The sequence below is a fragment of the Trichoplusia ni genome, chromosome 1, assembly GCF_003590095.1.
Source record: "Trichoplusia ni isolate ovarian cell line Hi5 chromosome 1, tn1, whole genome shotgun sequence".
Taxonomy (NCBI): Eukaryota; Metazoa; Arthropoda; class Insecta; order Lepidoptera; family Noctuidae; genus Trichoplusia; species Trichoplusia ni.
Window position 1 is genome coordinate 12,954,839 of NC_039478.1, and position 22,087 is coordinate 12,976,925.

General features: G+C 34.5%; 2 protein-coding genes across 2 annotated transcripts; both read left to right on the forward strand.

Moving 5' to 3' along the window:
* Positions 1-1,131: 1,131 nt before the first annotated feature.
* LOC113495464 (ubiquitin-conjugating enzyme E2 R2) lies at positions 1,132-18,607 on the forward strand. The gene is made up of 5 exons (XM_026874216.1): positions 1,132-1,735; positions 4,470-4,556; positions 14,032-14,264; positions 15,115-15,229; positions 16,060-18,607. Exons 1-5 carry the CDS (start codon positions 1,550-1,552, stop codon positions 16,171-16,173), a joined length of 735 nt encoding a protein of 244 aa, XP_026730017.1. The 5' UTR covers positions 1,132-1,549; the 3' UTR covers positions 16,174-18,607.
* Positions 18,608-19,483: 876 nt separating this feature from the next.
* LOC113495461 (maspardin-like) lies at positions 19,484-21,864 on the forward strand. The gene is made up of 5 exons (XM_026874202.1): positions 19,484-19,725; positions 19,881-20,121; positions 20,378-20,607; positions 20,828-21,076; positions 21,351-21,864. The coding sequence occupies exons 1-5, from the start codon at positions 19,627-19,629 to the stop codon at positions 21,495-21,497; spliced, it is 966 nt and encodes a 321-aa protein (XP_026730003.1). The 5' UTR covers positions 19,484-19,626; the 3' UTR covers positions 21,498-21,864.
* The last annotated feature ends 223 nt before the right edge of the window (positions 21,865-22,087 follow it).

Below are 22,087 nucleotides of genomic sequence, written 5' to 3' on the forward strand. Positions count from 1 at the left end.
ATGTGAGCTATACCGAAGCCAGACGTGGGTTGCGCAAGGCCCCGTTGCCTTTGCCTATACAAGGCAATGGGTGTGGGTGGCCAACTTGTCTTTGAATCATGCGCCCACAGATCAATTGTCTTGTCTGTATGCAACTGGTTCACAAATAAGTATAAACTTATTTGAGGCTTTGCACCGTTAGTTTAAGGCGTTTGATTAATAAACAGTTGAAAGTACCTATTTACCTTACTTAATCTTCGCCTACACAACATAAAAAGATAAACTGGGACCAGAGTCTACCTCTTGCTTTTAGGCATGCTTTCCATAAGCATAAAAAAAAGAATTTTGCTAAATATACATATACTGTATATTTATACATGTGTACAAGTATACTACACAATTGTATATTCAATTCACATTAAATAAGAAATAACTGAAATTACAATTGCTTTGGTTATTTACTCTATCTGATCTGAGAGTTTTTAAATAACGGAGAACGTTAGTGTTTGCATAAAAATGCAGGAAAAATGACAGGGTCTTCCATCTCCCCGAGTGAAGTATTTTGAAAGATAAGTTCCATGCCAATGCCACTGCCATTGATATCAAGGATAACTACGCAGTTGTTTTCTTCCTCAAATAAACACCAATAACGAGAATTGTGATGACTTTAAATTTAAATCATAACTTTCCTTATTTCCAGGCTGAACCCAAAACAAGATAAATACCGTTTTCTAACGGTCTATTTACTATATGAATGTAAAGGATGTCTAGCTTGCTGGTTTAAAGTTAAAGTTTTATAAAATAAACTATTTTAAGCTCTGTTATGAAAAACAAATTGTAAGAAATTATTTAAAATTCTATTTTATGTATTTTCAAAGCACTGAGATAAAGGGTAACGCATGGTTGAGTTGGTACACGTGCTGCCATCTATTCTTCATTCCTTCTGAAAGTGTACCCATGGGTAGAAGAGAGAAATAAAAGGCTCAGCATGTAGTGAAGCAGAAATCTTCTAGAGGGCGCTTATTTCTTCCATAGAGTAAAAAGTCTATAGTGCTGCCCTCGTTGATACACAGACTAGAATTTCAATGGAGGGTTAGTGACTATGAAAGTACCAAAGAAACACTAGAGGACAGCACTAGTAGCAAAAGTCGATAAATGGCCGCGTGCGTCACACCACTGCGCAATCAAGCACGGAAATAAAATAACAGCTGTTCTACAATATTCGCTCGGGCAACTCAGGTAGCAGCTGTACCACGCAGCCGTTTTCCTTGGGATCGTGATTGTTTGGACGTTGCTTTCTCATTGTTGTACTAATCACCGTGTAGTTTGGACTATTCTTTCGCCCATTTTTCTACGTATATTACTGTTGTAGTAATTGCAGTATTGGCGTTCAAAGTGTGTGAATCATAAATCCGTAAGCTACGCTAGCGCTATGTTTACCAAAATTCCTCGTTCGTTGTTATTGTGACTCAAGTTGAAATGCCTCGTGAATACGTGGACCGCGAGGAGAGTTCCGCAGTGTTATGTTAATAGAATCTCTTTTAGATAGTGATTTTAGAAAAAATAGTTCATGACAATGTCTAACACGGTTCCGACCAGTTCTGCGCTGAGGGCTTTGGCCTTAGAGTATAAGAGTCTGCAAGAAGAGCCCGTAGAAGGGTTCCGAGTGAAACTTCTAGGAGAGGACAATTTATTTGAGTGGGAAGTTGCAATCTTTGGTCCTCCTGACACATTATACCAAGGTGGATATTTCAAGGTAAGCTCTATCACATTATTCTGATATCTGCATTGGCAATGAACAGGCCATTTAGACATTGCATTTTACAAAATAACATGTCAATATAGTGCATCGACGATAAAATAACACGATTTTAATAGCCTATTCTAAAATGCCATTTCACGTGAGCTAAACTGATTTGATACTTGAGTATTTATGTTGTCTTTAATTGTGCATTAGCATCAATTTACATTTTGATCATTTAGCATGGTGGTTATCTCATAATAGGATGAAAATATTTAATAATTTTATGACAGTTATTGTAACTATAGCAGGAACTCAATAATTAAATTGTTTTGATTGTTATACCAAAGCTACCCTATACAGTTATAAAAAAATAAATGGTTTTCAGACTATTAAAAGACATAGCAGATTTATTTTATGCTCTGTCATGGTATACCTACATACACCATTTTGGGTATACCATGGAAGTTTTAATCAGCATTTTATTGCAATGCTAGTTACATTTCATGTGGATGTCATCACAGATGCTGTGGGATCAAAAAATAAGTGACCATAAACAAACAAGTAGAAAGAGAAAGAATAATAATATTGTAATAAAATGTTGCATTTTTTTATTGTTTGCAAAGTTATGGCATTGATCATATTCTCCAAGCAGTCCTATTATATTGTCAGAAAAAAAAGCTTGAATAAATTTTTGCTGCATTCCCAGAATCTGATTAATATGTAGGTATTTTCAGTTGGCAAAAATAAAACTGCTGACTAGTAGTTTATTTAGAAATATGCATTTCCTGTTTCTGTAGTGCCTTGCATTCATTGGTGATGAGATAATTTATTTTCATAAGTGATCTATAGAACATTTTCCTTCCTTTCTTCCATTCATCCCTTGCTTTGCAGTCAATGTTGATAGAAAATAACATGACCCTTTCTGGTCTCTGTAAAACCCATCTACATAAAAATATATCAAATCTCCACATTACAGGATTTGATTGGTTTTTGGTCCTGAGGTCAAACAATCTGTTTGTTAACATTTGATTTGTCACAGATTAACTTGATAAATCTCTAAGAAACCGGGAGTCAAATTAAACTGCAAAAAATCAATAATGTAAACTGCTTTTTCAAACTATTCTTCCTGATTGGTTGGAGGACTTTTTATATATTTAATCATTGCAGATTAATATTTCTTGTAAATGTGTGACTAATGCGTACATTATTTTACTCTTTTACAATCATACTTTATGAATGATTTGTTCATAATATTGTTAACTACATCAGAAAACAAGTTATAAAGTAATCTACAGAAATTGTTATCTTTGGTGATATCTAGATGCATAAAACTAGTTCACGCTGCATTGCTTGTGAAATGAAGAAAAGACACTAAACCTTTTAAGATTAATATATTAAAGTTCTATGCATCTATCACAGTGTCACATAATGCATAATTGTAGAATGTTGTCATAATTCAATGTCTTTTATATCATATTTATTTTATTTTTGTGAAGAATATTATTGTATTTGTGGTAAACCCCAAACTTAAAAATCCACATTTTATGAAGTTAACTACTATTTGTAAACAATTCAAAGATGAATATTACTAAAAAACAATACCCAGGTGATGATCGAAATTTTTCATCATCATCTTGATGACAGTAATTTTGTAACGAAATATCTGTAAAAGATTATAATATCAACTTGAAATATATTATTAGATCTGTAGCACTTTTAATTAAAGACAATTAATTTTAGAGTATTGTTCTGTAGCAGGTTTGCTGATGTCACAATTGTACCGAAGTTTTCCTTGTTTAAAATTTTAGCATGGCGCCTGCTTATACATGTAGAATTATAAACTTTATGATATGATACTTGCAAATCTAGGTTTACTAAAAGAGTAAAATACATAGTCCCAGTATTTATTTATCAATATTTGAGACTGAAATAGAGAATTCTATAACTTAGAAACAATACAGTAATAAGAACCCTTCAATAACTTCAGATACACTTAACTTGCCAATTAAGCGACCCACATTACTTTGTATAAAATAACTAAAGATGTTCTGAATATTTCACTTAATGAATAACCTAACTGAGTAATTTCCTTTCAATGAAATAACAAAAGCATTTTCTATCACCATTTATGAAGCTTGGATCCCACAGGGAGGTGTATTAGGACCATCATACATTTTGTCTATTTTAAAGAAAAACTAGTGTCGCTTTGAAAATAAAAGATGATTATTCAAAATACCTGAATCAAAACATTTTACATGTTACTGTATTAGTTTCAAACATGAAGTTCTTTTCCTGAATATTCAGGAATTACATAATAATCCAATAAAATTAAATTAATTTGAGATTTTATTTTTTTAAATTAATTATTACCAGTTGCTAGAGATCACAACAAAACCTCTTAGTAGCTATAGAGAAGGTATGCTTACATGTAATCAAAGATACTTGAACCTCGACTTCAATTAAAATAAATATAATGTATACTGGTAGGATGACAATCATAAACATCTTTTTTTTTTTGCTTCAGTAAAAATACTAATTTAATCCTATTGTAAGGTGTCTTAGATTATTAAGGAAATACACAAAATGTTCACTAAGACAAGTATAACTTATACTTGCTTGAATCTACTACCTAGCATAAGCAAAGCTGCATTGAGCAGCTGAAATACCACTATTTTCCCCCTATATTATAACTTGATATAAAGCGAGTTTTAAGTAAGAATTTAAGAAATTGTTTTCTTTGTTTCAGGCACATATGAAATTTCCTCCAGACTATCCATATTCACCGCCTTCCATTAGATTTTTAACGAAAGTTTGGCATCCAAATGTTTATGAGGTAAGTGAAATTATAATACATACTAGTATCATAGAATTATTAAGATAAATATATTAATAAAAATATTGTTAGTTAGTCATTTTATCTAATTACAAAATGGTTACTTTAATCTATACTTCTATACTAATATATAAAGCTGAAGAGTTTGTTTGTTTGTTTGAACGTGCTAATCTCAGGAACTACTGGTTCAAATTGAAAAATTCTTTTTGTGTTGAATAGACCATTCATCGAGAAAGGTTTTAGGCTATATACCATCACGCTGCGACTAATAGGAGCGAAGATAGAAAGGAAAATGTGGAAAAAACAGGGCAGGTATAAATCATAACTTATCTAACCCACGCGGACGAAGTCGCAGGGAACAGCTAGTAGGTTATAACAGGAAACAGTCACAGTCACTGCAGTTTAGCCAATGTATAGATTTTTCCCAAACTGCAATGCACAGTATCAATAAACGCGTTGTATAAGCCCATAATGGCTCCAAACTCGTTGATAACTATATTGCGACGGCCAATGCCAACCGAATCTGTCTCAATTATTCATCAATCAAGAGTCGAATTCTGGCAACCGACTCTTTAAATAACAGCTATCGGTTCATCAACTTCAGCAAAACTTAACACAGTATTATGTGTATTCGATCGTCAGCCTTGAATTTTTACCTTCCTGTTGCACTATTTTGCTAAGGCCAATCGTCTTGACCTCTATTTACATCCTCATAGTCTAAACCTTTTTTTTTCATTGACAAAGAGTGTTACATTTTGCAACAATGATATTTGTACCTTGTTAGCTACATTATGCTTAGTGAACGGTTGTATACATCCCCTCCCGTCATACAGGTCCTAATGCAAATTAAACGATGTGATATCTCTAGTAAAATTATTTGTTTATTTAAGTACGTAGGTCACGATGATAAGGAACCTATACGGTTTAAGTAAACGTATTAATTTTGACCTCGTTATGACGACACCACAGCCGGGTGTTCTTGTTGGGTCCACGTGATATTAATATGAATTGTCCTTGAATGTTTCTCTTCGGCTCATTTCAATATTCCAGCTTAGCGTGACATTGAAAACCAAATAGGAACGCTACTTATGTACCTTCAGATAGATTCATACGTTGTACTGTGGTAATCGAGAGATGAATAATAAAAAATACTGACTATTATCATGCTATTGTATAGTATTGGATTTAGAAACCCTTCAATATCTTCTATCAGTTCATAACGACTTAAGCCAGAAAGCACTTTCAGTATACCACTTACCTTATACAGGTATGAACTAATTGTTATATTGATTAGTCGTAAATTATATAAAGGTAGCTGTCTAAGCGTGAATACTTTACAGCAAAAACTTTGAACAATCGCATTTGTTGATGCAAGACTAAATAACCTAGTTACCCAGCAACCTATTTACACTCATTTGTGCAATGCTCAAAGATATCAAAGTTAAAATCTTTATACGAATACAAATTTATTTTAATTTTAATTAGAGTAGAGTCTGTAACGTACTTATTTCGATGACTTAATATCGTATCTTCATCACCTAATCGATAGTTACCAATTTCATCTGGTGAAGTGTTATTATCATGAAAACTGTCGTGGATAAAATTGTTTTGGGGATGCTAAAGTTTCGGCACTGCGAATAACTCTGTTCAGCTGCGTTACATTTGTTTGTCACTATGCGGAAAACGGTGCCAAATGAACTTCTAACTATCGCATAGATCAAAGATGACAAACAATTGACTTTTTCTCTGTTTCAAAATCAAGAGACATGTTACAAAAGTACTTTTATACGGTCTTACATTAAAACAGCTTCTGGGTTCGTAATTCAACTAGGTATCTATTTTTGTAACAGGTTTTTATAGACCTTATCTATGTTCTGTCGATATAAGCTGTCGATACTAGATGACAACTTCTTTTTAACGACTGTCATGTACGGTAGTAAAAAATATTGGACTCGTTTCTTATCTTTTTTCACTTAATCCAACATACGACGTTAAATTGATTTGAAAAGACGGATGACGTCACGATTACCAACGTTTTAAGCTACGACATGAGCCCTCACAACTTTTCTTCTTCTGCTTTAAAAAAAGCAAAATGTAGAGTCTGTGTTATTTGCATCGCTTTTGGACAAAATTCGTTTTTAGACCCACTTTTGACTTCATCTATTGGACTAGTTTTCATCTTAACGATAACACATGCCTCTCAGTGTCTTAAAGGCCCGATTTTTCGTCTCCAGACTACTAGACACCTATACTATAGCATGACTCTCTTAGAGAGTATCTTAATATGTTACTGGTATTTCGCTGCGACGCTGCAAAATTTCATACTTTTAACATTTCGCAATACACATACTTCATAAAGCTTGTTTCGGTTTCCGAACAACTGCTAACTTTGATATCTGAGTTCGGCTATCCACATAACATTTTCTACGAATTCCACATCAGCATTTCGATCTAACTTTAAAAATGAACTTGAATTTTATGTTAGTGTGTAACTCAACTTTCAAGTCCATTCTCGAAATGTACATGATTTCTTTTCATGCTTTTATTAAATTAAATCACATTTCTGGACACAGCCGCATCACTTTAGATTATTGAAAAGGACATAAGATATACCTACATACAGCATGCAAACTGCAATGTTTGTAAAATCTTAAAATTATTGGAAGTTCTTGCAAACAAGCAGATCATATTTTAATCAAGTTACTGTCAGTATCTCACTGTGTAGTCACATATGCATAACAGTTTTACTAGGGCAATAAGAAGACAACAATAAGAGGAATTCATTTTACCCGTAGCTTAACATCCCCCAACTCTCCTTCAACTCTTTACATTAAATTTCTATAGCAGTTTTAGGCCAGAACCTTTACATCTAGTTTTGCCGAACACTGCTGGTATATTTGTGCCTAATAAATATCTAGTTGCGACACACTCTTGTCGTCTTTGACCCCGGGCTGCGAAGCGCTCCACACTGACACACACTTTGACCTACTTTTATTTATTTAGATTTTATCATTACAATCATTACGCATTATTCAAATCACCAATTTTATCGATTGGCTCGTACGTTGACAAACAATGTCGTTTGAATTGCGGTAGTTCGATGTTGTAGTAAGTGGGGCACAGCATGCAATCTGTTTCCGGCACGATCCTGTGGCTATAGTGAAACGTAGACCTCCTGCAGACAACTTTCCTAAATATAAACATCGCGTTTATCACTTACTCGTACATGCTCGTGCTACTTAGTATTTCTAAAATGAGCACACGATACTTCACGATAGTTTAATATTCAGCAAGAGCTCTGTATACACACGGTTACGTTATATTGCGACTATGTATACAATTTCTTAAAACTCAGCTCACAGCCGGTTGTACAGTTTTCGCGTCGCCTGAGCGTTACCGTTAGCTTTTAGAAGAGTCAACTGTAAGTCGTCGGTACAAAATAATGTAGCTTGTATAGGAGCAAAGCAGCGGGGTCATCAGTCCGATAGGCTGACTCACACCGCCGCAACGAGACGCCTTCACTATCCAAACATTCTACCGAGTCCCTTAACTTATTCTAATTTAGATCAATTGTTACAAACTTTTAATTATCTTAATAGTATTTAAATATATGCTGAATTAATTTTAAATGTAGGACAGATAGTCCAGTAAATTGTTAACAATCTAGTTTCATATTCTACTTTCTCGTTTCGTTATTCTCATAAGCTAAACAAATACGACAGACATGTCTTGAATGAGCAAAGCTAAATATAGGGAAATATTTATAGTAGCTAACGCGGTGAAGACCAAGGAGGCGTTTTATTATGAAAACGTTTTTCACGTACTTGTGGCAAATGTTAAAAAAATCATACGTTGTCCACGAAAAGATGTGTACATAAAACAGGATGTACCATAAGTTGAACGACCTTTTGCATGAAGCCACCGACGATGGTAACCAACATATTTAATTTAAACGCCTGTGAATCACGTTGTAGTCTACTGTGTAAGTTTTAACCCACAACTTCGTTCATGTTGTTTATGTTGCATATTCGCGAAAATCATGTGAATTTAACTAAAAATAATGCTCTCATCCGGAAGGATGTTCAAAAGGAACAATGTTTATTCACAATAGAAAATAAGTTGTAAAACGATAGACGTATTTCCGTAAATACTGATAAAATCTGAGCTAATACGTACTTCAAATCAGTATCTTTTAATACATACGCATTTATTTCGTCTTTTGTTTGTGATGGCGACGTTTTAATTTTTTTAAACGACAACGCAGGTCGCGATAACGCTTGCTAAGATTTCTTTACAATTCAATTTGGCACATTTTCAAAGAGCATTAGTTTGTTTTTATTTCCCTGTAAAAGAGTTTCCCTTGGGGGTCGTCTCATATGATCTAATATGATGTTGGCTTTCCCCTGGCCTTGGGGTAATTAACCTTATTCCCGATCCCGTCGACCTGCGCTGCGGTGGCCGCTTTGAACTTGTGCTACATTCACACGCGGTTCTTTAAATAACGCCCACCGAGACGCGATTTCATCCCAACAGTTGAGGCTAGTGCCAACATCTCAATCGCACTCTTTTTATACATGCCACGTGGTTGCCTGCATCGCCGCACGCTCCGTATTTAACGTCTGACAATGAATCCGTCGATCAATCCTCCTAACCTTTCGTCAACAGATACTTTGACCACAATAGAATCTGTTTTTGAACACGATGCGCAATTTTTAATCGCATGTCTTGAAGCTACAGACTAAATAAGAGGCTTACAATATACGACAAGGATTCTTTGAAAGTTTGCATATCTTTGAGAAACATTAGTTGTAATATAAATAAGGTGAGTTTGTAATGAGGCGGGGGCGCTTCCGTGGACAGAGCCGTGCGTCACCGGGCCTTCAACCCACCCGCGACCGAGTCGCCAAGGTCTTCGTCTTGCAAGCCAGACTAGTCACTTAATCTTCATGTATTCTACTAAGTTACCAGAAAGTCAATGCTGAATACATTTCCCAGATCTTACAAAAACAAGATATACTTCTTATGTTTGAAGACCCAAATTGTGTTATGAAGTGTTTAGTTCTCAGAAATAAAGATTTTTTTACCTGATAAAAATGCTCAAGGTAAAGTAATTGTTAAGATTCTGAAGTTTCAGGCATTTATTTTAAACTCTTCGTCTTCTAAATAGCCTGCCGAATGATAATTCAAGTATTTGATGCTACGTCGGCATGCAAACTGGTGATTGATTTTCCGCTTCGTAAACTTATTCTTGACCATATACCTTGACATGGTTCATAATGCAATCAGTCTCTAGATATCTACTTATGCCTATGTATTTCTGCAGATGGAAATGTAAATAAACAGTTCGTGTTTTTAAGTGTTTCCAAATTTAGAGGTCAGAACACACGCATTTTCTTTGTGAGGAAGCGCGCAGTGAACCGGTGGCATATTTTTAGCCGAGGGCGACGCTCCTTGCCATCAACGCAGTGTCCGCGCCTTTATGCTCTATCATCATGACTTTACTACATAATAAAACATAATTATGTATCAAAACCTATTTACTTTGTTCTTCTAAAGTGTCTGCAGATACCAGCAACTAATATGTGACAAATAAACATTAAATCAATTCAGAAACGGCAGGTTCTCATTTTTCTCATTGTAATATGTATGTCCTGTTGACTGGTAATGTCTGGCGTCCATGAATTTAAATCATTTTATTCAAGAACATTCTATTGTAACAAAATACTACGCCTCGAGAATATAAATCCTTGTGCGCAAAAGCTCGCGCAGATTCGTTCAAAGTGCGTCAGAGATGACCGTTAGAAAGAAGCACTTTCACTGTGCCATTGTGTTTCGCTTAGTAACTAAAACTTGTGCTACCAGTGGGTTTTAAACAACAGCGTTATGTTACGATAATTTTAATCAATAAACAGAGCAATCACGCTAAGAAATATTTGTCACAATATCAATTTAATAACATGGAAACTTCCCAACGCAGCTCACTCATAACTTGTACAGTAATCGGAATCAATTTTTATAACGACGTTTTATTGGAATACCTATTTAGTATTTATCCCTAAACAGGGCGGTTAGAGAATTTTAGATATGCAATAGTTGGTAAATAAAGAGCACAAACATTGTTCTTATCGCGATAGCCGGTACTATCTAGGTCATACATACACCAGAGTGGGCCACAGTCTCTAAAACAATTTGAGACACAGCTTAAATGATTTTGATAGACCAGTTTGGTTTGATTATTTAGTTGATTCGATAAATCAACCTTCACGAATCGTTGAACAGCTCACAATGTAAGCGGGGTGGGTCGTATGCTTTACAAAGATCGTCAAGGGCGAACTGCGGAGGTAAGCCTCTTGTCTGTTCCGTCTTCCGCTATCTCCTTAGAGAGGCATGGAGCTAGGCACCATGTTCTACGTCACACATGCCTTGTCAGCACATTGCTCAGAACTATAACAATGACTAGTGATAATGACATGTCATATCGTTTGTAATAAGTGACTCACTTCGAAATTCTCGTATTGTATTTATTTGAGTTATTGATACTTCATAAACGATTATTTGCGAAGAGTTTTTATAGCGGAAATATATGAAAAAGTTATAGGTAATAATCATCAGCTAGAAGTTTTACAAAGTATTTTTATTTCTCATTACCTACTTAATTAAATCATGATTACAGGAAGTATGTGATTAACGATATAATTATACGCGCCAGTAACTGAACCGCTTCCAGGTATACGATTGATTCCATAATCATGTGTAACTCTTGTGCCTACATTCACTGTTTGCGCACCTAGTACTATCAGCAACGGAAGTGTTTAACCACAATCGGACTTACAAACTGCCATAAATGTTCAGAGACTTACAATTTTGATGTTTAGTATGATCAGTGGATTTTTGGTTGTCAACGGATTTTGACATAGGATCAATACTTTTGATTAATTACATAATTTTGTGTTGAAATGTCTGAAATAGGTATTTCAGCGTTCACGGACTTTAGTGATGACTGTACCGTCGACACACTTCAACTTACGACATCGCGAAAATAGACCTTACTCCTTTGGTACAAAGCTCTATTATCTAAGTATAAATACGAGTGTGTTTACAGTAAGGCAGCTGGTTCAGTTTCCATTATTTCTTATTTATACGAGAAAATTCGGCTAACATTTGGTTTGATAGTTGTTATCAGAGTATTGAATAACGTTATGAATCCGGTGTGTATCGAATGTAATGTATTAGTATAGTGTGACCAATAATAATCATAATAACATTTTATGTTTATAGTCAGTCATTCTGTTACCGTTAATACTTATAGCAACCACGCATCTATATGGATTTCCGAAGTTATATTTTATACTAGAAAGTTAATAAAGGTTAAAATTACGTAATTAAATTATTAACCTAGTTAGTGGTTTTTAAGACCGTGGAATCGGAGCTGAAACTAGGAACTTGATCAAAACATTAACAGACGTACCTACCAGCTAGGTTTTTAATTTAATTTTTCTTGGAATGAAATTTTCAGGATAATTGTAATTTCCTTTCATGCCTGAAGACTTACAATACTTCTTTTAAACATTAATTACGATTTAAATTTGCTAGCGTAACTTTCTTTTAATATTTCCATAGAGACTGCACCCTCTTATTAAAACAACGTGGGTAGGCTTCTGTTTATTTCATTTCTTTTATTAAAATACTACGTATAATATAACACATGTCACACTTTGGCTCAAAGATACGTGCAGCGCATACTTCAAAATCTATAGGACACTTCCGGTTGACCCAGAATCCTAATATTTGGCACGGAAGGAAGGTCTCGTGTTAATGGAAACATACCATGTAGGATGATAAACAGTAGCTACAGTAAGACAGTAAATAAACAAAAAAAAACGTGAATACAATCATCATTGGCCTAGCCTTTTCCCAATACAATCAGAGATGAAATAATGTTTTACAAAAACGTGAAAAAGTCTGTTAAAATCTGCGGAGATCGTTGATGAAATGATGATACAGCTATTGGTAATACCAAGTGACACACAAACAAAACATTCAGTTACAATTTCCTTAGTATCAGGCACTTGTAATAAATCATATTAGTCGTTTCTAGAACTTTTTGCGGTATCAATGTTTCCAACATCCCAGTTTCTCCTGACGCGTGTTGTGAACACGTAATCGTTGTTACATTGTTATGAAGGTTGCCGGTGTTGCCAGTAATCTGGTTGAGGGAGGCGAGGCAACAATACTCTTTATGTAACACCCGTGTTACGCTCACACTAACGCAACGAAAACGAAATCTGTCTTCTTAACCGTGAAGCATTAAATCGTATCAAGATTATTACTGCGGCCTTCGCTCGTGCAAACTGGATTTTGCAGATTCGTGCAGTTTCTATCTGCATATCACTGCATGAATCTGCCTTTTAAATGGCCGAAATCGCAATATTAAAAGCAGATATAGATGCTATAGACAGTATAGCCTGTAGACTAGTTCAATAGCTAAATATTACCAAGTAAACTATGCACAGTTAATTTCGTGATTTAGTTAGCATACACACTCTCATATTATCGCATCCATAATGGGAATCCATTTCTGATTCCCATATTTTCGTTTTACAATGTGCAGTATAAGGGCAAATCATAGCAATATATCGGATATATTCAAACCCATATTATCATTTTAAACCTGAATGCGGATACCTGAAAGCAATTAAAGCAAAACTTAATATGAAAGTAAAATTCTTAGGTAGATAACCACCTCCCAATTAATAAAGAAAACAGAAACTAAGTATAGCGAATTAACAATAGGAGAGAGTTAGGGAAAGCAGCTAACTAACGAAAACCAGTTAAGTAAATTAGAATACTTGACCTAGTCCAATAAGACGCCGAGTAAATTATAGGAATTAATAACTTTTTTCGGCAATTTGTGGCACAGACTATCGACGTCCGTGTTGTCAACCATCCGTATCGAATGGGAGAAAGGAAAATAGCTTTTTATCTAGACAAGTATTTACTTCATACTTACTTAGTATAATAATAGTACCTATAGTACTACGCTGTATATGTAACGTAAAACATCCCACACAGGTAGACTAGCAACACTCAATTATCGGAAACTTGGTAGGTGTCGCTATAATAATACATGTACGGTAGTTACTTCTAAGCTTCATTGAATATGAACAGGATTATAGGAATATAAAATAGTATCCAATTTTATTATGAAAGCACTTTTGTGGCAACAATATTTTTAACAATAATTTGTTTAACTATCTTCAAGACATGCAGAATTTTTCTTGCACTTACTCTCTTACTCAGAATTTTTCTACTGTCAATAGCGCTGTTTTTCAATAGTTTCAGAAATCTACCTTGTAATAATTACGAATGAATAAATGATGATGTTTCTAGTGCAGTAATAAAGGGAATGTACCATCTGTATTATATATGAGCAGGTGTAGTCCTTCACATGTTAAGAATTCACATGCCTTTCCAGAACGGTGACCTATGCATATCGATCCTTCACCCGCCGGTGGACGACCCGCAGTCGGGCGAGCTGCCGTGCGAACGCTGGAACCCGACGCAGTCGGTGCGCACCGTCCTGCTGTCAGTGATCTCGCTGCTCAACGAGCCCAACACCTTCAGCCCGGCGAACGTCGACGCCAGTGTTATGTACCGCCGCTGGCGCGACTCCAAAGGCAAAGATAAAGAATATGAGAATATTATCAGGTGAGAAATTGTTTTTGGCTATAAGGAGGCTTCAGACATCGATCCGAGTCCCATTATATTAGTTTCAAGAGATGTACAATGTTTAGAACTTCGAAGTCTTTAAAGACTTTTAAGAACTAGAAAAGTCTTTAATTCAATTTTCAGACTTCACTTTGTTCCTTATTCGAAACTTGAATAAGTTATGTCTAAAATGTCTATTTTGTTGCATTGGTATGTAGACTTCCTAAAACATACATACAATGTCTTTTTTTAACATTCACAAATCGTCTCTTCAAGTTAAGAAGAGATGAAATTCAGAGTTTTATTACCCAAAAGTATCAAACAAGCTGAAAATATGAAGCGCACCGCACATCCGCATCCATTTTAACTATGTCCATTTGATGTATCACTGGTGGCTTACTTTATGCCACTGGAGCTCCATTCGTGAGACGATTAAATTTTTGATGACAATACACGGAGCATGCGCTCGTCGCAGCGTCGCCGTTCGGTGAAAGTAATAACACAATGAGTTTATTCGGCCGCGTCCTAGATACAATTCACTCAATCTAGAACTTCTGTTTGGACGCATTAGGATAATTATCCAGCACTATTTAATGACCAACATCATTTTGTAGTGAATTGAACTTAATTAAATATACTACGTTCGTTATAAATACCATGCAGTCTTAATCAGTATCGCATTATAGATTAAATTTCTTCTTACTCAAGAGCTCTGCCTTTGTTACAAATAATTACAGATAATAAGGTTGTAGTCACGAGTGCATTGCTTTGTTATCGTCCGCGGCTGCCTTATCGACTGTTATTACTACTGCAGTAAACTTGTTCTTACTTATGTTTTGTTATATTACAGAAAACAAGCGCAAGTGGCGCGTATGGAGGCGGAGAAGGAAGGCATAGTAGTACCCCTTACGTTAGAAGACTATTGCATTAAAACCCAAGTCAAGTCAACGACGCAAGAGCCTCAGGTTTGTAAACAACACGTATCTTTGCCTATTAACGTCAACAACCTTTTATCATTTACTACTTAGAGCTTAAGAATGCTTATAAATGTTGCGGAATGGTAAGATTATAAACCCAAAAAAGGTTTCGGAAAGGGAAAAAAATGATTTCGATTGAAAGTAATGGTCTCAAAAAAAATGTTAAAAAAAAGAATGATATTGTATATTACTTCTTTAAATGGATTTTACAAAGAAATATACAATATCCCTATACCAATAGCGGCAGAAGAAAACGTGGGGCCCAGCTGGTCAAAATATGAAATAGAATTATTGATTAGAAATGAGGGTAATTGAAAGTAAAATTAACTAGTGAAGTTGTGTCCTATTTTCAATCATTCATTATGATAACAGTGTAGAAATTTGTAGTGATACTCATTTTATCATAAGTATGCCAGTGTAGTTATCTCTACCCAATACGCATTTTGAAATTAATATTATATGCAAAATAAAAAATTAAACAAAGACATACTAAAGTTGTCCATTAAAACTGAATAATGGTCAACCTCAGGATTAATTTCGGTAGATACAATTAAAAGAGAAAAAATATAGTACAATATTCATCTTAATATTCTATTGTTTTAAAAATAGGAATTACCAGGCATTGCAAGCTGAAATAATAATTTTAAAGAACTAATTGGTAATTTTTAACATTAATTAATTACGAGTATTGTTTTTTAATCTTAATATTTAAGAACTTTTGGACAAACATCACTCATTATTTCATAATTGGGAAGGCGATTGCTAATCCAATACCCTGATTTCCTTCAATGCCTTAAACATACGTTATTATTTTCCAGTTGGACATGACAGACTTCTACGACGACGATTACGATGACCTCGACACTGACTCGGACGAGGAGGTTGACGGCGGTGACGGCGACGGTGACGACAGCGGCAACGGCGAGTCGTGAGGCCGCGCCCCGCACCCTGTCGCCAGCTCGCGCAGCGGACGGACCCGGTAGCCATGCCGGCCAATCAAATGCTCCTGTCTAACATCCAACCATCGCACAGCCAATCAGAACATGTGGCTCACGTCAACATCAGCCAATCAGAAATCTGTGGATATTGCCAATTGTGTTAAAGGCCCTTAAAAACCTGGCCAACGTCATAATATGTAACAGTAACAACATCATAGTTCCAGTGATGTAGGGATAGCGTAAAGTCAGGATTACAATAGCTCCGTCTTTGTTTCACATCCTGTCTGTCATCATGCAACGAAAACTGGAAATTGTTGCTTACAACAAAAAGTATTGAAAGTCGATAAAAAATTCGAAAAAAATGAAAACCAAAACTGCCTAAGATTATGATGCTATCCAAATTGCATTATTCGAGCTAGCGCCACTGAACTTAATTTAAATTAATACCTTCCTCTATTCTTAACTCATTTGTAATTCAGAATAATACAGATTACGTTAGTGATTATCGTAAAGTGGGTAGTTTATAATTAATATAAATTGATGTCTTTAACGTCTCTATATCAATGTTACTAAGTTTTGAAATGTTAATCCACTTTTATTACAGACTTACCAACCGGTATTGAATTGCGTCGCTTTTATAAATCACGCCTAGTTTTTCTGTACACTAGATTGGCGATTCTGTTTCCTTGCAGTTACGTTGGCAAGGCTTTATGCTGCAGGCATGAGTTGCGACTTCATTTACCGACTGACTGCCCATGCGTGCTACGACACACTTCCGTTGTTATATAGACGGCATTACACAACTATATTACATATTACTACTGCTATAACATTTACAATTTAAATCATTATTAATTTGTCAAATGTTTTGTGGGGTTTTTTTTTGTTATCGCTGTCCCTTAGTCGTACATTTAAGTGTCAATTTTCGGTGGCCTAGTAAAATACCTATAGTCGTTTAACAAAACTTTAAAGTCAGCAATTTATAACAAGGAAACTAATTAAAATTCCAAGAGGAATCACAAAAAGTAACTAGTTTTCCTAGAACAGAATTCAAATGTTATCTAGCATATGAAAAACACTAGCTACAGAACAGCAGTATGCATATTAAGCATTAGCTATACGAATTGTTGCTATCGGCGCCTCAAAACATTTAATTATTGAGCAGAATGTTTGGCAATAGCAAAAGGCAGGACTCACTTTTTCCTAGAACTTGTTTCGGGCAAATAGGTAGAATAAAACTTCTTGCCCATCCCCATGTAGGAAAAAGGAGTAACAAAAATATAAAATAAATACCTATTTATTCATATTCCCTCAGATTCATATTATATAATGAACTATGACAATTATAAAGTATTGTATATCTATAACAGTAGAATATCAATGAACTATTTTTGAAAATCATATACTTACTTCATTATAAACTGTAGTCATTTGCATATTATATCAGTCTATGCATTTGAATTTGACTTGATTAATGTTTTCAGTTGTCCGTACCGCTTGCCTGAACTGGATAGTTAATATTAATTTTATTATAACAGTGAATGAGTCATTCTTGTTTTTATTAAAGTATCTCTATGGCTATGTGGCCATTGTGTAAATGTTAGAATCTTTCTGAAATAGACAATTATATAACTAGTTTTGTTTATAATATGTGTAACAATACTTCTGTGATTGTAAAACATTATTGCCTGATTATTAGTTTGTCTTTATGTTTAGTTAATTCTTTTTTGATTAATAGAATCATTAAAAGGTAATAACAATGATTTCTGGCATTTTAATTTCTGATACAGCCATAGCGATATGTAGTGGATATTCAAGTGAGCAGTATAAGTTGAATGAGATTCATGTGCTGCATCAGGTCAGTGTAGATGTATTTTGTTAGTGTTTTAGTATGGTACCTTGTAGTCTCTGTGCTTCAGCCACACAATACTAACAATTTACAGAGATTCTATAAACATACATTAGATTGATCCAGGAGTATGCTCAAATCATGATAATACTAAACAATGAGACAGTACATTAATAAGATTATTAGTGATTCATGAACGAAATTATTTGTAATGTATACATATTAAGCAAAAATGAATTTTAATGGTTAGTGTGCACTAAGTTAAATTTATATAGATTTGTAATGTAACTTGTATGATTTTTATTTTAAGACTAGACTTTCTGCGACTTTGGCTTCAAAATTCCCAAAAAGCTATGTAACTTACCTCCGGGCGCGATGCTATCATACCATATGCGATAAAACTTACTAATCTTATTTTTCAGTCTGAACTATTTTCGAGAATCCTGCTAAAATCGTCCAAAAGTTATTCATTAGTTAGATGTAAGTTAGAGTAAGCGGTTTGGAAAATTATCGTAGGAAAATTCACGATGAGAATGTTACTTACGTATTAAACAATAAACAGAATGTGTTTGGATGAGATTTGTAATTTTTTCATTGCACCTTACACCCCATCTTAGCACCTTTAATAAGTAATAAATATATATTACTTTCATTAAAACTCAGTTCAATGAAAATTTTCTCAACAATATATTAGAATCAACTATAAACTATTCATAAGCAACTTCAATTTTTTTTCCCCGCGACAATACTGGATCAGCCACTCCTGCCAATCACCAGAATATTTCGCCGACATAAACCAATGCTCGAGTTATCTTTCAAGGAGTGTTAAGTCTCATAGCAGACAAATACGAAAACCGATCCTGTAGCCTGTAATAAACCTTAGGTAGACGAGACACCTTCCCTTACTAATTTAGATGATCAAATTCTAAAGATTATACTAGCCATTGTTGACGTGTCTGTCTGTTTGTTTGTCTGTAGCATCATAGCTCCCGAACGGTTCGAATCATGTGCCTATTCATCAAGAGAGTTCTTAACTTTGTTGATATATGGGACATAAATCCAATTGTCAAGTGAGAGTATCAATTGCCACATCTCGGTCTATAATTTCTGCTAAAGATGATTTGTCATGTGAATTACTGTCGGGTCGAGTTCTTAATTTTTTAAATTAGGTACACCTTGTCATTATCAAATGAATTTTGAATAGGTGTTTTGATGTGTATAGTGTGAATATTCTCAAACCCTCCGTAACACAAGGATTTCTAACTTTTCCAACCGTTCATGTTATTTCAGTGCCCTGTTTTTAACGATCGCTATTCGCTTCTTAAGAACTTAGCAGTACAAATAAATGGATTTAAAACAAAAAGAAACGTGTTGTTAACAACCACAGAGTACTCACAGGTTGCAATTATTTGTAGTGAGTCTGTATCCAGTCTAATCTGAAAATGACAGATGTCACTACATCTGACAAAGACAACCTACGACTTGATACGACAAAACAGTTTTGCTTTGCTATTTACGACATTTGCATGAGTTTTTCATGTTCAAGTATACCTATTAAATGACCTACTTTTGTGAAACAAACTTTTAAATAATTGAAAATGGGTAGTGTTAGTGAATTATCGCAGTCAAATGAATATCTTAGTTTCAGAAGTAGTATTCCTTTGAGAAAAATAGTGGTTGATGAAGACGGATCCAAGGTAAACAAAGTCTAATTAGAGTATCATTGAAACTTAGAAATTATGTTAATGAAGGTTAGGCAAATAGCTCTGACTTATCATATTTACTATTATGCTAATTGTTTTTATTTGTGATATGTTTAAAACTTAAAACTTGACTCTTATCGCTATTATAGGCATGGAGGGTATTCGACAGTGGTCCAAAGTCTGTAAGCTGCCCGTTAATATGTCTGCCACCTGTGTCGGGCACAGCTGACATATTTTTCCAGCAAGTCTTGGGGCTGGCTTCACGAGGTGTCAGAGTAATAGCCGCTGAGCCTCCACCATACTGGAATATGAAAGAATGGTGTGATGGCTTCAAGAGACTAATTGATTATCTGGAACTTGACAAAGTGCATGTCTTTGGAGCTTCCTTAGGTCAGTATTTACAACAGGCACTCTGTTTAAGAAATTTGAGTATTGTAGTTATGCTTCTAAATAATGTGGTTCCAGCTAGACATCAAACCATAAATTAAAGTCAGCTTCTTTAATAAATAATAATGATAAACACTGTACAGATAACTCTGGCAATGTTTTTCTACACAACTACATTGATTGATATGCCTATCAATCAGCCATCATTAAGAAAGTATTATTTTATTTCATGTGTGTATATTTATAACTTTATTTTTAGGTGGCTTCATAGCTCAAAAGTTTGCAGAATTAACAAGCAATTGCCCAAGAGTTGCATCTCTAATTCTATGCAATACTTTCACGGACACATCTGTGTTTGAATATCACGACTCTGCAGCTCTCTTTTGGCTTTTACCATCACTAGTACTTAAAAGGATGCTGATGGGGAACTTCACAAATGATAAAGTTGACAAAAGAGTGGCTGAATCCATTGACTTTATGGTTGAAAGAGTAAGTGAAAATATAAATTCTATATAACATTATACACTGATTATGCATTTGCATCTTTGGTTGCTTATTTGTCATGCTTGGTTGAATAACAGTGACATTTTGCATAATATATTAGTATGTTAGACTATGAAATTTGATACTGCTCATATTGTAATATTAGAATGTATTTCCTTATTTCGTAAAGCCTTATAGACAAATAAATTTTATTGCAATCTTTTAGCTGGAATCCTTGAACCAGGCAGAATTGGCATCAAGACTGACTTTGAACTGCACACCTTGTTATATACAACCTCAAAGCTTGGTTCACTTACCAATCACAGTTATGGATGTCTGGGATGAGAGTGCCTTAAGTTCCAGAGTGCGAGAAGACCTGTATAAGTCATACCCACATGCAAAACTAGCACATTTGAAGAGTGGTGGCAACTTCCCATACCTGAGCAGAAGTGATGAAGTTAATTTGCATTTACTAGTGAGTTGCTATTTTTATAGTTTCCCTCTATTATTAATTTTGACCTTCATATTTTCTATTAGCATTAAGAAGTCGTAAATTGTTATGAATATTATAAGTTATTGTTATTTTAATATGTTGAATAATTAACTAATATTAAAAATATCATTTTAAAATATCCCTAACTGCATTAAAGACAACAGGCTGCTTTGTCTTGCTTGGTAATCGAGAATCACGCGAGCAAAGCCGAGCGCGAAAGCCAGCACCAACTAAACTTATAAAACTTCTATTGCAGATTCATTTACGTCAATTCGATGGTACAGATCTATCGGCATCATATCTAAGCCTTCACAAAATGCCTCCGCAATCTACAATAAGTCAACCAGAAGAAGGAACCGTTAGCTACTTTAATCAAAGGGAAAAATACGTAAAAATATCTTAGAAATTGATAATTGTATAACATTTCCTATAACCGTAAGAATATTTTTGTATAACAGGTTTTGATACTTTTATTAGGAATACCATTACGACGTGGAAACAGAAACGACACTCAGTTAGAATCGCCTTTAAGTGTCATGCTGTCACTGTACTATATTTTGTCGATTCTGAACTAGGTTGTAAGGCCTTATATAGTTATATGTTTCCAAAAGTATCATAATATGTAAAGACTTTTATATCCATTTAGCAGCGGCTAAAAAAACCTACAAAAACGTAAGTAAATACTGTATTTAGGATTTTAATAGAATGTTCACTTATATTAAGTCGGCAAACTATTCGATTATGAGTTTTAAAGAAATTGTCAGCGAAAAGATAAATTTGAATGTGTCGATATGTGTAAGATTAATGCTGTTTTTTTTTTCTTCATGCCTGTAGGTAATTCAGGAAATTAAACATGAAATACGAGTTAAAGTGTGTTAAGTTTGAAAATGCATATCTGATGAATTTTCATATTATTCCGGGAATTTAGTCTTTAACAACATAATTTTATAAAATAGTTTAGTTCTTTCTTAAAGCTTTTATGCACAAATGTGA